Genomic DNA, 13,512 nt, shown 5'->3' with positions numbered 1-13,512 from the left:
ACTTGTTTCGGGTTGAATTTTCAAAAATCTATTCTTAGCGGATGTCTATTGTCTACGTCATAATAGCATGTCTTCAGCCCTATCGGTAAGGGTCCAGTAGTTTGAGCTGTGCGTTGATATGTGCGCGATGAGTCAGTCAATCAGTCAGCTTTTCCTTTTATATATTTAGAAGACGATTTCCCATAAATATAATATAAGCTTCATCGGTCCAGCGGGCACCGGGTCCGCTGGACCGATGACCTGAAGAAGGTGGCGGAGAGCGGGTAGATAAGGGAGGTAAGGACCGTGATTGGTGGTGCGCTCTTGGAAAGACCAGCAGTGGACGTGTACAGGCTGATGGATTGGGTTGGATTGGATATAAGCTTGCAATATATGTTTCTTTACGTTTTTTTTTCTACTAATTAATCATCATCATAAAGAAATATCTTCGCAATTTTTCATAGCATGTCCGTCAGCAATTTGTTTGTATATATTGACCTGAATCTCCGCCATTCCACATCAAATATCACGTGTTAGATTATACCCTATTATGTAACGGTGTTGTAAGATTTCATTTTCATTTGATCCGCACAATTAAGAACAAGCTTGTTTTGAACTGTTATTACCTTAGTTATTACAATGTTGTTCCATAAAAGCGTTACGCTTGCGGTAGACGATAATAATTTAGCGCGCAATTTGTCTCTTTCCGCTTTTTGATAGTGGTTTATTCACTTTCACTTTTGAAAAGTAAGCTTCTTGGCAAATGGAAATATTCAGATATTATTTTTAAAAGTATCTCCGTAAGTTATTCCCGATGAATCTCATCATCAACAGCTGGTTCATCTTGAGCTAGTACCATCTTCTATCGGAGATTGGCATCCATAAAGACTATCTGGACTTCTTTGTTGAATTTAATTAGTTCATTGTAGAACGTTAGTAGAGGGCAGTATGCCTCTCGGCAAAGGCCTTCTAATGTCTTCTGCTAACTTCTGACCCTAGCCTACACTCAGCATTTGAAAAAATCCGAAAACCGTTAAGTGACATCATAAAAAAAATATGAAAAGTTATTTGTTCATGAGAACAAATAATTAGTATTTTCAATTTTCAAAGTAAGATAACTATACCAAGTGAGGTAAAGTAAAATATTCTTTATTGTACACCAAGCCATAGAAATGTAAGTATAAATAACAAGATAGATTTTTGTACTATAGGCGGCCTTAAAATAGCGATCTCTTCCAGGTAATCTTAGGGTGAGGAGGTAATAAAAATTAAAGAAAGAGGTATCATATGAAAAGGCTTTCTTTTCTTGTACATTCTAAAACAGATTTATATTTATTTGTATGCATAATAGGTTTTGATTTATCGTGCAAAATGTCGGAAAATCTGACTCGCACTTGGCCGATTTTTTTATCTGTCAAGTCAGCTAAAATTTTGCTTTATGAATCTCAATCCATATCGGCATTTGCTGGTCTATTTTGAAAAGCACGTCAGAGACTTGCTACTGATAATGCGTTCGACGTCCTCTATCTTGTTTCTTTAATTAGCGTGTACTTAAATACATTAATAATATAATTAGAGCAGGGACCACGTAAAAAAATATAGCAAAAGGAACAAATTTTAGTTAAATCTGCACCAATTGTGAAATGAATATTTCGGCTTTATCAATTTTTTGTGTACCTTCTCTACTAACATTTCCCTTTATTACATTTTTTTTCTTTTCTTGTTTTTATGGTTGTTCATAAGAAGCTCAGTATGTATGAAAGCTTCTCCAGTCAAGCAATCTTTCGGAGAAAGATTGATTGATCCATGTGTTCAAAAAGCAATCAATATCTGTTTTATGTTAGTTTACCTATAGGTAGAACATGCAAACTGGTAAATGAAAGTGTACAGTACTTACCTATAATAAAATATCGGAGGGACCATAACATTCAACACAGCTGCCGTTCCGGTGGGTGCATCCGGAAACAAAAATGCTAAATAAGCCCACAGCCGGTATACATCCAAACACTCATTTGTTGATATACATATAAACAGATAAAATGCTGCGTTCTGTTTAGTTTCCAAAGTATAGGTATATTTACACATTATCACCTGCACTGTTTTATAAATAAACTAAATATGTTACAATCTGACTCCATTCTTACTGTGATTTTTCAAAGTAAGATGCCTACAATAGCCTCAAAACAAAGTAACAAAAACCGCCCAAGGGCGAGTCAGGCTCGCGCATCGAGGGTTCTTACTCATATTTTTTTCCGACATTTTGCACGATAAATCAAAAACGGTTATGCATAAAAATATAAATGAAACCGCTGGTAGAAGCGTTGGTTTGAAACTTGTTTGAAACCGTCTAGCCGCTTGTTTAATTAAAACCTCGTGTACGACAGTCACGTTGCAGCGGCGAGCGCAGCCAGACGTACGCGACGACGACGTTCTCAAAATGAAATGAGAAGAAGAAGAACGAGAAGTAGTTACAGAACTTCTTGAGCTATATAGAGACTTGCGCTGCCTTTGGGACTTAACATGCGAGTAGTACAAAGACTCGACACAGAAAACTTCTAAGAAGACTTATTTTTCTTTTTTTTTTTTCTTCAATTGCATACAAAAGAGCAAGATACACCCCAACTCTTTGTTCTTTAGATAGGTAAGGCGCCATGACGTCGTTGTAGTGAATATACGGTGCGAGCGTAGAGACGTCCTATTCACGCAACGTTCTATAAAAACTGATGGTTTCAAACATGTTTTAAACCGTGTAGCCGGTAAAGCGCAAATCTGTTTTTTCTGTTTCAAACCGCCGTTTGAAACCGTGTAGCACATGCTTTAATAAACTGTTTTTGAATGTACAGGTACCCTTTCATATGATAACCCACTTGGTATAGTTATCTTACTTTGAAAATACTAGTTATTATTTATTTGTTCATGAATACATTTGAATTTTTTTTTTGTGATGTAACGACAAATTCACGGTTTTCGGATTTTTTCCTGTACTTGTACTGTAAGAATTAAGACCTACCTACCTACCATATTTCATGATTCTAGGTCAACGGGATGTACGATTTTCTTGACAGAGACGATAGACAGACGGACGAAGTAATCCTATAAGGGTTCCTTTTGAGGTACGGAACCCTAAAAAATGAATTAGTTTTTTGTTTCACACTTACAAAGTATATCTATATTATCTATAGTAGTATAAAATAAAAATAAAAAAGGAATATTTAATTTGAATATTAAAAAAAAAAAACAGTAGACCGTATTAGATAAATAAATAAATAAAATTTAGTAACACGTACATTTTCGTCAATTCTCAAACTTGGATATTATGTGCTAAGATAAAAAGTAAACCTGAGTGTGTAACGTACATCGATGTATATGGATTAGCCTTTCCCATACAATTCCGTCCGCAAAAATACGCTAGAACTTACGTCATCGTCATTGACAAAGTCAAGAGACTTTTGCAAATTCTCTTGACTTTTTGAGCGCGTTTTTTATCTTCGAAGGGCCCATCCATATACATCGATGGTAACGTGATGATAAATTACATAAAGCCTTTTGAATTGAATAAGAAGGAATTAACTGTAATACTTTTTCACTAAAATAGCCCATTATAACTTAAAACAAACAAAACACAGTTTAATTACGCAATACGGACGAGACGTATACCTGCCTAATACTTGTTCATAACGAAAGTGAACATTATGACTCTCTCGTGAATATTACGGGGTCTGGACAGTTTGTTCTCTGACAGATCTCATAAGTGTTATTTTTATTAGATATTTACTCATATAATATCTACACAATATGGTCAGAGAAAATATAAATTCAAAATTTAATAGCTAAGAACACTCTCGATCAAGCCACCTTTGAAACAAAAAAATTTAATTAAAATCGGTTCTTTCGCTTAGGAGCTACGATGCCACAGACAGATACACAGATTGCTCTCTTTATCATTTTCAAAAATTATTGCTGCATCATCTGCATCTGCATGCCTTTCAGCCCGATCCGTCCAGTAGTTTGAGCTGTGCGTCGATATTAGTCAGTCAGATACCTTTTCATTTGAAATATTCGGATATGTGTCAACTAAAACTCTAACTACAAGGGTTGTCGAAACCCAGCCGTGTCCGACCCAAAAAGAGGGGTGTTATAAGTTTGACGTGTGTATCTTTGTATCTGTCTGTGGCATCGTAGCTCCTAAGCTAGTGAACCGATTTTAATTTAGTTTTTTTTGTTTGAAAGGTGGCTTGATCGAGAGTGTTCTTAGCTATAATCCAAGAAAATCGGTTCAGCCGTTTGAATGTTATCAGCTCTTTTCTAGTTCTTACTGTAACCTTCACTTGTCGTGGGTGTTATAAATTTTTAATTTACACTTGTTTGATACTTGTTGTATCATATCTAAAAACATGGACACATAATATATTCTGCCAGTTGCCATTCTTTATGCAGGTCTGCACTTCATGCCTATTTAGTTTGTACTTTTAACTTTTTATATGGTTGTGTATCAGCGTGCGTCTGTGTATCGATTCTTGATGAGGTTATTCCTTACCACGTGTTTTGTCTTGTTTGATTAGTATTCAGGAGATATGTTTCATAGTGATTCAGATGTTACATACTTTGTTTCAAGAATTGTTTGTAAAGTATCGTTAAACATCTATTTTACGGTTTACTATTTCTGAGGATGCCATTAAAACAAAGTAAAGCAGATCGATCGTAACAGCACGGGTCAAACGCAGTACCTATAGTAGGTAACTATTACTTACTGAAAACTTGAATGTAATACTTACTGTATGCGGCGTCGACAGTTTGTGTGTGAAGTTTAGCAATACCTTTTTAGATTGGCAAGTAACTTTTTTATGAGGTTGATGGTAGTTGCAACAAAATCCTAAAAGCCGGATACGTGTTGGCGGTTCCTCAGATGCTGCAGATGTTCATGGGCAGCATTAATCACTTCACATCAGGTGACCCGCCCATTTTTTTGATCGCTAGTTAGTCATTATATTAGAAATACATGCGTATGGCATCAACCATTAGATACATCAATCATTCGATTTCTGAAGGCAAAAGGGCATCAGGTCGCCAATGATGCAAATGGTTGGATGATATAAGGGGATAAACAGAGCTTATTACCCAAAGTTAAAAAGAGACGACTGTAGATAAAAAAGCTTTTCGGATTTTGATCGCAAAACTTCGTTTCGAAGAAGGCACGCGATAATGATGATAATCTCTCATCCATGGTGGGTCTCATCCACCCATTTCCTGCATACTTCCAGGTAAATGTAAGTCCAGCAGAAACAATCTCCAAGAGGTTCTTTCACGCTACGCGGTATTTACTCCAGGACACGCCTATATTACAACCCAAAGCATATTAAATTCTTTTTCCATTGTTCCAGTGAAAAATGACGATGGACAAACAGCTGGTGTGGGTGCGCGACCCCAACGAGGGGTTCGTGCTCGCCCGCCTCCAGGAGCTGATGGGTGAGGAAGCAGACGTGTTCCCGGTGGACAATAGGCATCCACGGCGCGTCTGCAACTTCGACGATATCTTCCCAGCTGGGGACCCTGCTAAAGATGTTGATGATAACTGTAAGTCATAGATTTAATTTGTGGAGCTTGAAAGTACCTTTGATAGATGCTTTACCTAGATCGTATGAGTTTCATCCGGACAACAAGTATCTACAGACTACATCGCGTGAACAACTTCGATGATATCTTTCCAGCGGGGAGCCCTGCCAAAAATGATGATAAATTATTGTAAGTCATAGATTGTCTCTTAAATAGTTAACTGTTATAGTTTGCATCTCGCTGTGTTAACTGGTCGTCTAGGTACATATTAATTTATGTTATTAGCTTTTAGTGAATTTTAGGACTGTTTAATTTAATTAAGCTGTTGGTTTTCGAAATAAGATATTGTGGAGTCTTAAAATTGATGATAACTTCCCAGCCGGGGGCCCTGCGAATAATAAGTCATAGAATTTTATCTTGCGGAGGTTGTAAGTCCCCCTAGTGATAGTAATAATAATAATAATAATTGGCTGACGCTCCTGTCATATTTTCTAAAATTATCAATATTAGCGAGAGTACCAAAAATTCAGCTTATTCACTGGCAATGATTACAAAGATCACAAAAGCAGCATAATATTTAGCGTAAATAAAACTCTTCAAAAAGAGACAATAATAAAATTCTTTTGGATTGTAATAAAAATCTGCGTGTTTTATAGTTTTGCTTTTGGTTATTATAAGGAAATGTTGAATTCATACCTACAATTTGAAGATTTTCCGACATTTATACCTAAATCTAACCTAAATGCGTTGATCGTAGTTCCCAGCTTGATGGTCGTGGTTTGTCCACTTAGTGAACAAACAAAGAAAACTAACCCGTTTTCCATGGGCATCTAGCGTCCATGACCAAAGCCTCATATTACAGTTACTCATTGCTTTAGATAATATCATACTGGAGGTAATAACAATTACGTAAATGCTAAAATAATTACATCAATGAACTTTCCTTTAAAGTTAAACTGTATTACGAAACAACTTAAATTATATGAGTAAATTATAAAATACTAGATGATGCCCGCGACTGCGTCCGCGTGGATTTAGGTTTTTCAAAATCCCGTGGGAACTCTTTGATTTTCCGGGATAAAAAGTAGCCTATGTGCTAATCTAGGGTATTATCTATCTCCATTCCAAATTTCAGCCAAATCCGTCAAGTAGTTTTTGCGTGAAGGAGTAACAAACATACATACACACACACACACACACACACACACACACACACACACACACACACACACACACACACACACACACACAAACTTTCGCCTTTATAATATTAGTTATAAAATACTATAAAGTTACTTCCTACAAAAATTATTGTAAGTATTTATAAACAGTGCATTAATTTATAACAAAAATATGAAACAAAGAAATCGTTAAAAATAATAATGTTTATTGTTTTGATGATGAAACAACATTACCCAATTCTTACTAGGTACCTATATTATTTATTTAATTCTATTTGTTATTATACTGTATGATATTGACGATGTTAATTTTTATGGTGAAATATTATAATATCCAAATAACTACTTTTTCTACAACCGCACCGCACGTCACAGCAAGCAATTTCACCCTCACTACCTGGGTTCCTGGTGCACTTCAACCCGCCCGTTGGTGGTTCCTCTGGTACCTACTGTAAATGTTCATGGGCGGCGGTAATCACTTAACATCAGGCGACCCGCCTGCTCGTTTGCTTGCCACTTTTATAACTAAACATAACTTTGTATTTTTGCAGGTGAACTAATGTTCCTCAACGAAGCGACACTTCTTAACAACATTCTAACACGATACAAGAAGAGCAAGATTTACGTAAGTATACCTACTATTTATTTAATACTTTGTTTAGTTACCTAGTACTGATATCGTGTGACTCATTACGTTGGCATCGCCTTTATCGTCAGAAATTACAAGTATGTGTTTCAGTGTAAGTAAGTACTTTTACACCCGTATTCACAAACGTTACTATGAGGTCTCATAGTATACACTATCCTATAAGGGTTCCGTTTTTCCTTTTGAGGTACGGAACCCTAAAAACAGCAAATATCTATGAAAACTTGGTCTTGTTACAAGCATTATAACTCACCTTGACCGAACCGCACGCAAACGATCGATTATGACGAACGTTATTACGGGCAAAGAAGGTAATAATATAAATAACATTGCGGGACTATTCGATGACTCGCTGTGCTATTTCTATGACTGGTCGAATGAATAATATGCTGAGAAATGTTTTTTAATTCCTTGATAGTATAAGATGGAAGTGGGCTAACTTGGAACGGATATGTGACATTTGTTTTGCATTAACTTCTTGAGTTGATGAGGTTACCGGATTCAGCGGTTTCTCCGTCACTCGCTCCATACAAACGTAGTTTGGTTCTCATCACACTTATTCACACTAATATTATACAGGCGAAAGTTTGTGTGTATGTATGTGTATGCCTGTATGTTTGTTACTCTTTCACGCAAAAATACTGGACATATTTGACTGAAATTCAGAATGGAGTTAGATTATACCCTGAATTAACACAAATGCTACTTTTTATCCCTGAAGTTCCCGCGGGATTTTTAAAAACCTACATAGGTATGTATATCCACACGAACGAAGTCGCGGGCTTCATCTAGTTTGAATATAGACTAATCAAACTCAATGAAATTTTATAGGCACGTTTCAGAAACTAATATCTATGTCTGTTGTTTGCTAGATTTCCGTAGAAATAACTAGTTCCAAAGTTACGCGGATTCAAAGATTTGTATGTAAATTCTTGATTAATGTGATTTTCCAAATTTCCGTTAAGGAAATTAATCACATTACCTACTACCTAGAATGTGTGTGTGCAGGTAAGCTGTTAAACCGATCTGACATATTATATTCTCATTACAGACATACGTCGCAAATATTTTGCTAGCGGTGAACCCGTATGAAGACATTCCAGACATGTACTCGTCGAACACAATCAAGAAATACCAAGGCAGGTCCTTGGGTGAACTGCCACCGCATGTGTTCGCTATTGGTATGTGTTTCAAATTTTTTAAAGCAGCAGGCGTTACTTTGCGGAAGTCCATGATATACAAGGAAACAAAAGCTTAATTTACTTTAATCTACTGAAACAGACAAATCTCTATGCAATATGCAGCATACGATATTCTTGCGTGGTGGCTGGCTTTTCGCGCATATTTAGCCGTGGGAGTGCGGGTGGTGCATATCGCATATGCTGCATGTTGCACCGTAGAGATTGGTCTGTTTGAGCGGATTATAGCAAATTAAGCTTTTGGTTCCTTGCTATGTTTTTCAATATTTATATCGTTTCTAGAGTAGTTAATTAAAGAAGTAGAAATAAAATTACTTATACACGCTGAAATTTTAATGGTGGTCTTCCCGCGACAGAATGATTTTCCCTCAGTAGTATCTACTTTCGAAACATAGAGTTAAACTTCAGAAATAGAAATGTTTTTCTATTTTTTTGTTTTATAAAATGATCATCAACTCGAACGCGTGAGAAACAATAATAATTCACTAGACAATGCCAGTTTTGTTTTTCTCAATTGTGAATTTGCAATTTTTATTCTTATAATAATTTTCATACTTAATAAATGGATTGTAATACCATGACAAAATCATTTCGCTTCTGGAAAACAACCATTAAAATTTCAGCGTTTATAGAATTAACGAACAGAAACAACCCCAACTCTGAGTATCCACAAGATTAAATATTTTAACAGCTGCAAAGTAAATATGGTTAAATATTTCAGCTGATAAATCATTTCGGGACATGAAAGCGTTAAAGCAATCACAATCTATCATCGTATCTGGTGAATCTGGAGCGGGCAAAACAGAGTCTACCAAGTACATCCTCAAATACCTCTGCGATCTGTGGGCGAAAGGAGCTGGACCCGTTGAGCAGAAGATTTTGGATGGTAAGTAATAAAAAATAACTGAAAGGCTCAGGCTGAATAAATCAAAAGACAACTCTATCGGAAATCGTCACGAAATAAGCCAAAATTATATAATAATTAGAGGATGCCCGCGACTTCGTCCGCGTGGATTTAGGTTTTTAAAGATCTCGTGGGAACTGTTTGATTTTCCGGAATAAAAAGTTGCCTATGTCAATTACAGGGACGCAAGCTACCTCGGTACCAAATTTCATACCAATCGGTTAAGCGGGTTTTTGAGAATGCCGTGGGAACTCTATGTCCGTCGTATTAAACTGTTGGACCGTGGAAGGGTAGCAGACAGACAGACATACCTACACACTTTCGCATTTATAATATTAGTATGGATGGATAGTATGGATTTTATTTTTGGTGTACGAGCTAAAGGGAAACTAATTTTCCAAAATGGTAACTAAAAAGTTGAGAGTCAAAATAAAGAGAATTAGAGGCCAAAATAATGTAAAATTGTATAATGAAATCATTGTATGATGCCATGGTAAACTAACATTGAAAATTAGGTACTAGAAGTAAGACCCTAAGATACTAAAAGCCACAGATAAAAATGTTAGAAAAGGCATGAGTTTAAATTTACTGGGAATACTCTTAAAAAATAAATATGATAAAATGTTATATAAATTGCTTAAAAAGTTCTAGCCGGAAATTTTTAATTTTAAAGAACTTGGTCCTCTCCTTTTCAGCGAATCCAATCCTCGAAGCTTTCGGAAATGCAAAGACAACTCGTAACAACAACAGTTCACGTTTCGGCAAATTTATGGAGGTTCACTTTTCCAATAAATATCAGGTCGTTGGAGGGCATATCTCCCACTACCTGTTGGAAAAGTCGAGAATATGCACGCAGAGTGCCGAAGAGAGGAACTATCATGTATTCTATCTGCTGTGCGCGGGGGCCCCACAAGAACTGCGATCAGCTTTGAAGATAACCAAGCCTGATGATTATTTGGTAAGCTATCAAATTTTTATTGTTTACATTACATTTTTTATTTGTATATATTTGGAACACTAAGGGTCTCATTATGCTCCCTTGTAGAAATAGTTAACATCACATAAAACTTTGTTACAGTATCTGAAAAACGGTTGCACACAATACTTCACATCAGCACAATCCGAGAAGAAAATTAATGCGAACCAGAAGAGTAAGCAACAACAAGCTAAAGGAGGTCTGAGAGATCCCATATTGGATGATGTGGAGGATTTCCAGAGATTGCATCAGGTAATCATGTTTATCTTTGACCTCTTCCTCATAGCAGTAATTTCAATTGTTCTTGCTACCCCAGGCAAACAATCTTATACTCTGAGCAAAGGCATGTGAAAACACGTTTGACTGTGGTAATAATTTTCTTCAATACAATTTCTAATATCTATGGTGGATACCTTCTTAATTATATTTTCAGTTTTTTTTTTACAATTAAGTACATGATACTGATACGTTTCTTCTGCCTCTTGGTTCTTCTCTCTGGTCACGTAGTCCTCATTGCTGAGGGTAGTGACCCCTTTCCGTTAATCAAATCATGGTAGGAGTTTCTTGAGATGATAATGGTTCCCAGAAATTTCAGCATACTCTTGACTCTTACTCTAGATTTAATCATGACATTGGCTTCTCTTCCAGGCCTTATCCCGAGTGGGTCTATCGGAAGCGGAGAAGAAGTCCGTCTACTCTGTGGTGGCGGCGGTCCTCCACCTGGGTAACGTGGAGTTTGAGGAGGAAGGCGGTGCGAGGGGAGGGTGCCGCGTGAGTCCAGACACTGAGGCCGCGCTCGCGACCGCGGCCTCCCTGCTGGGCGTGGACCCGGGCGAGCTACGGATGGCGTTAGTGTCGCGACTCATGCAGAGCTCTCGAGGAGGCATTAAGGGGACTGCTATTATGTGTGTTTGTTGGTTATTTTACTCCCTAAATTGTGTTAAAAAGTAGTCCGAATTAGGTGAACTGTCTTTTTGTAAAATGAGCGGTTGAGTGCTAACTGTATAATTCTATATAATTCTGAAATCAAACCAGTGATACTTTTCTAACCTACATCATGCATATAATATCTGCTGACGGGAGATATTTATTAGAATTATAAGAATAAAATCGGTACGTAAACAGACCCTAAATCGTTAATTTTCTATAAAGAAACAATGGAAAAAATAATGATTTTCATAAAAATGTTTACCTACCTTTGGAGGTAAAGGGGTCAATCAATCTATGTTTTGCAATCTGTAGTTCCATTTTATTTAGTAGGCATATTTTAGCCACAAAAGATACCGAATAACTCTCATATTTGCAACAATATGCAACATATTTGCAAAGCATTGCAAACTCGTCCTTAATTACGTGGAGATTCTTTCCAACTTGGCACAATTTACCATCCATCGGGAATTGTTTGATTCCAATAAGGTACATGCGTTAAAGCGTGTAAGCGTTGAGGCACATGCGCCCATGGCGTGACAGGATTGTGCGAGTAGTGTTCTCGGGTTCAGCAATGAACAGTGCGATGTGGCAGGGTGCCGCTGAAGACGTACGAGGCGGCGAGCGCGCGCGACGCGCTGGCCAAGGCGGTGTACAGCCGGCTGTTCGACTACATCGTGCGCCGCATCAACGACAGTATCCCCTCCAGCACCTCGGTCTACTACATCGGCGTGCTGGACATTGCCGGCTTCGGTGAGTTCATTCATCTACTATTGGCTGTGGGCCCTTAGGCTGAGATCTATCGCACTTTGACTTTACTCAGACTTAAGCCACTGTTAAAACGAGACAGCGCTATACCGCTGGCATAAATCTGTCTCGTTTTAACTGAAACTTAAGTCTAAGCGAAGTCAAAGTGTGCTCTATAGATTTCAGTACCTTAGTCTTGATACCTACTTCAGTTAAAATCAAATCAAAACCCGGCGTTGATAATTACAAAGTGCGCCTTAAAAAAGTGTTGACATGTGATACTTGGGAATGCATTTGCTCTATTTGAATGCTTTTTTAACGGACGTTAAAAAAGCTCTCGTGCGAATGAAGCCTTATAAATTCCGTGGGATGCCGTTGTTTTTTTTGCCAAAACCAAAATATAAAAACCAATGCGTCTTTTTCTGGCAACTGTTCCGATAGCAGTGGTTTGTAGGAATTCGTATTTCTCATGCCTGAGCATGTGCCAGATATTTTTTTAATTGCAGGATAGGCTTGCGCTTGATGACGATCATGGTGAGGTATAAGTTGGAGCGCGTTTGCCGTTGTAAGATTCACGTTTTTGGTTACTTCTTCATTTGTTTTTGTGAGTCCAATGCCTGTTTGCCCACATCTCCAACGCTTACATTTGTCTCCTATAAACGGAGAAAGGACGAGAATTGCAAGTGCCGTTTGTCTGTTTTGCCTTGCGAATAATAGGCAAGAGTATACGAAGCTGACTACCAATCTTCGCTGGTCAGAGAGGCACTCAGAGAAGAACTTACCAATTTTTTTTGGGTTCCGTATCTCCAGAGAAAAAAGGAACCCTTATAGGATTACTTTTGTTTTCTGTCTGCCTGTCAACACCCGTCAAAGTAATCAAAACTTAGACAGAACCTACTTCCGTTGACCTCGAATCATGAAATTTGTCTGTCTTTGCACAAGTAAAAGAAAAAATCCGAAAACAGTGAATTTGTGGTTACATCACAAAAAAGTTAGTGTCGCACGACCAAATAAAAGGTTTACTAAATCACATCGTAGATGGCGCTATGTGTCATTAACTTGCAGTGCTGCAGCGAAGATATATTGATTACAGCTTATGTTACTACACGATACGATACGTACAGAACCCTTCGTTTGCAAGTCCAACACCCACTTGACTAGTTTTTTACTTCACAGAATACTTCCAAATGAACAGCTTCGAGCAGTTCTGCATCAACTATTGCAACGAGAAGCTGCAGCAATTCTTCAACGAGCGCATCCTCAAGAACGAGCAGGAACTATACAGAAGAGAGGGGCTCAATGTGCCCGAGATCAGATTCGTGGACAACCAGGACTGCATTGGTAAGATCACAATGCTACTGATTCTGAGCGCAACTAAATTTTAGAGTATTCACATCTTT

General features: G+C 37.5%; 1 protein-coding gene across 3 annotated transcripts in view; it reads left to right on the top strand.

Annotated features, from left to right (window-relative positions):
* Positions 1–13,512, top strand: part of LOC123867506 (myosin heavy chain 95F) — a 55,114-nt gene that overhangs the window by 24,574 nt on the left and 17,028 nt on the right. For all 3 annotated transcript variants that reach the window (XM_045909568.1, XM_045909567.1, XM_045909566.1), the window contains exons 2-10: positions 5,361–5,553; positions 7,265–7,338; positions 8,411–8,540; positions 9,280–9,444; positions 10,158–10,420; positions 10,541–10,690; positions 11,087–11,343; positions 11,961–12,118; positions 13,289–13,453. In XM_045909568.1, the coding sequence (XP_045765524.1) occupies positions 5,367–5,553; positions 7,265–7,338; positions 8,411–8,540; positions 9,280–9,444; positions 10,158–10,420; positions 10,541–10,690; positions 11,087–11,343; positions 11,961–12,118; positions 13,289–13,453 (1,549 nt within the window). In that variant the 5' untranslated portion in view covers positions 5,361–5,366. The remainder of the gene's footprint in view (positions 1–5,360; positions 5,554–7,264; positions 7,339–8,410; positions 8,541–9,279; positions 9,445–10,157; positions 10,421–10,540; positions 10,691–11,086; positions 11,344–11,960; positions 12,119–13,288; positions 13,454–13,512) is intronic.

Source organism: Maniola jurtina, chromosome 8 (assembly GCF_905333055.1).
Source record: "Maniola jurtina chromosome 8, ilManJurt1.1, whole genome shotgun sequence".
In the NCBI taxonomy this organism is placed as follows: domain Eukaryota; kingdom Metazoa; phylum Arthropoda; class Insecta; order Lepidoptera; family Nymphalidae; genus Maniola; species Maniola jurtina.
Note: the sequence above shows the minus strand (reverse complement) of the source record. Positions and strands in the feature narration are given on the sequence as shown.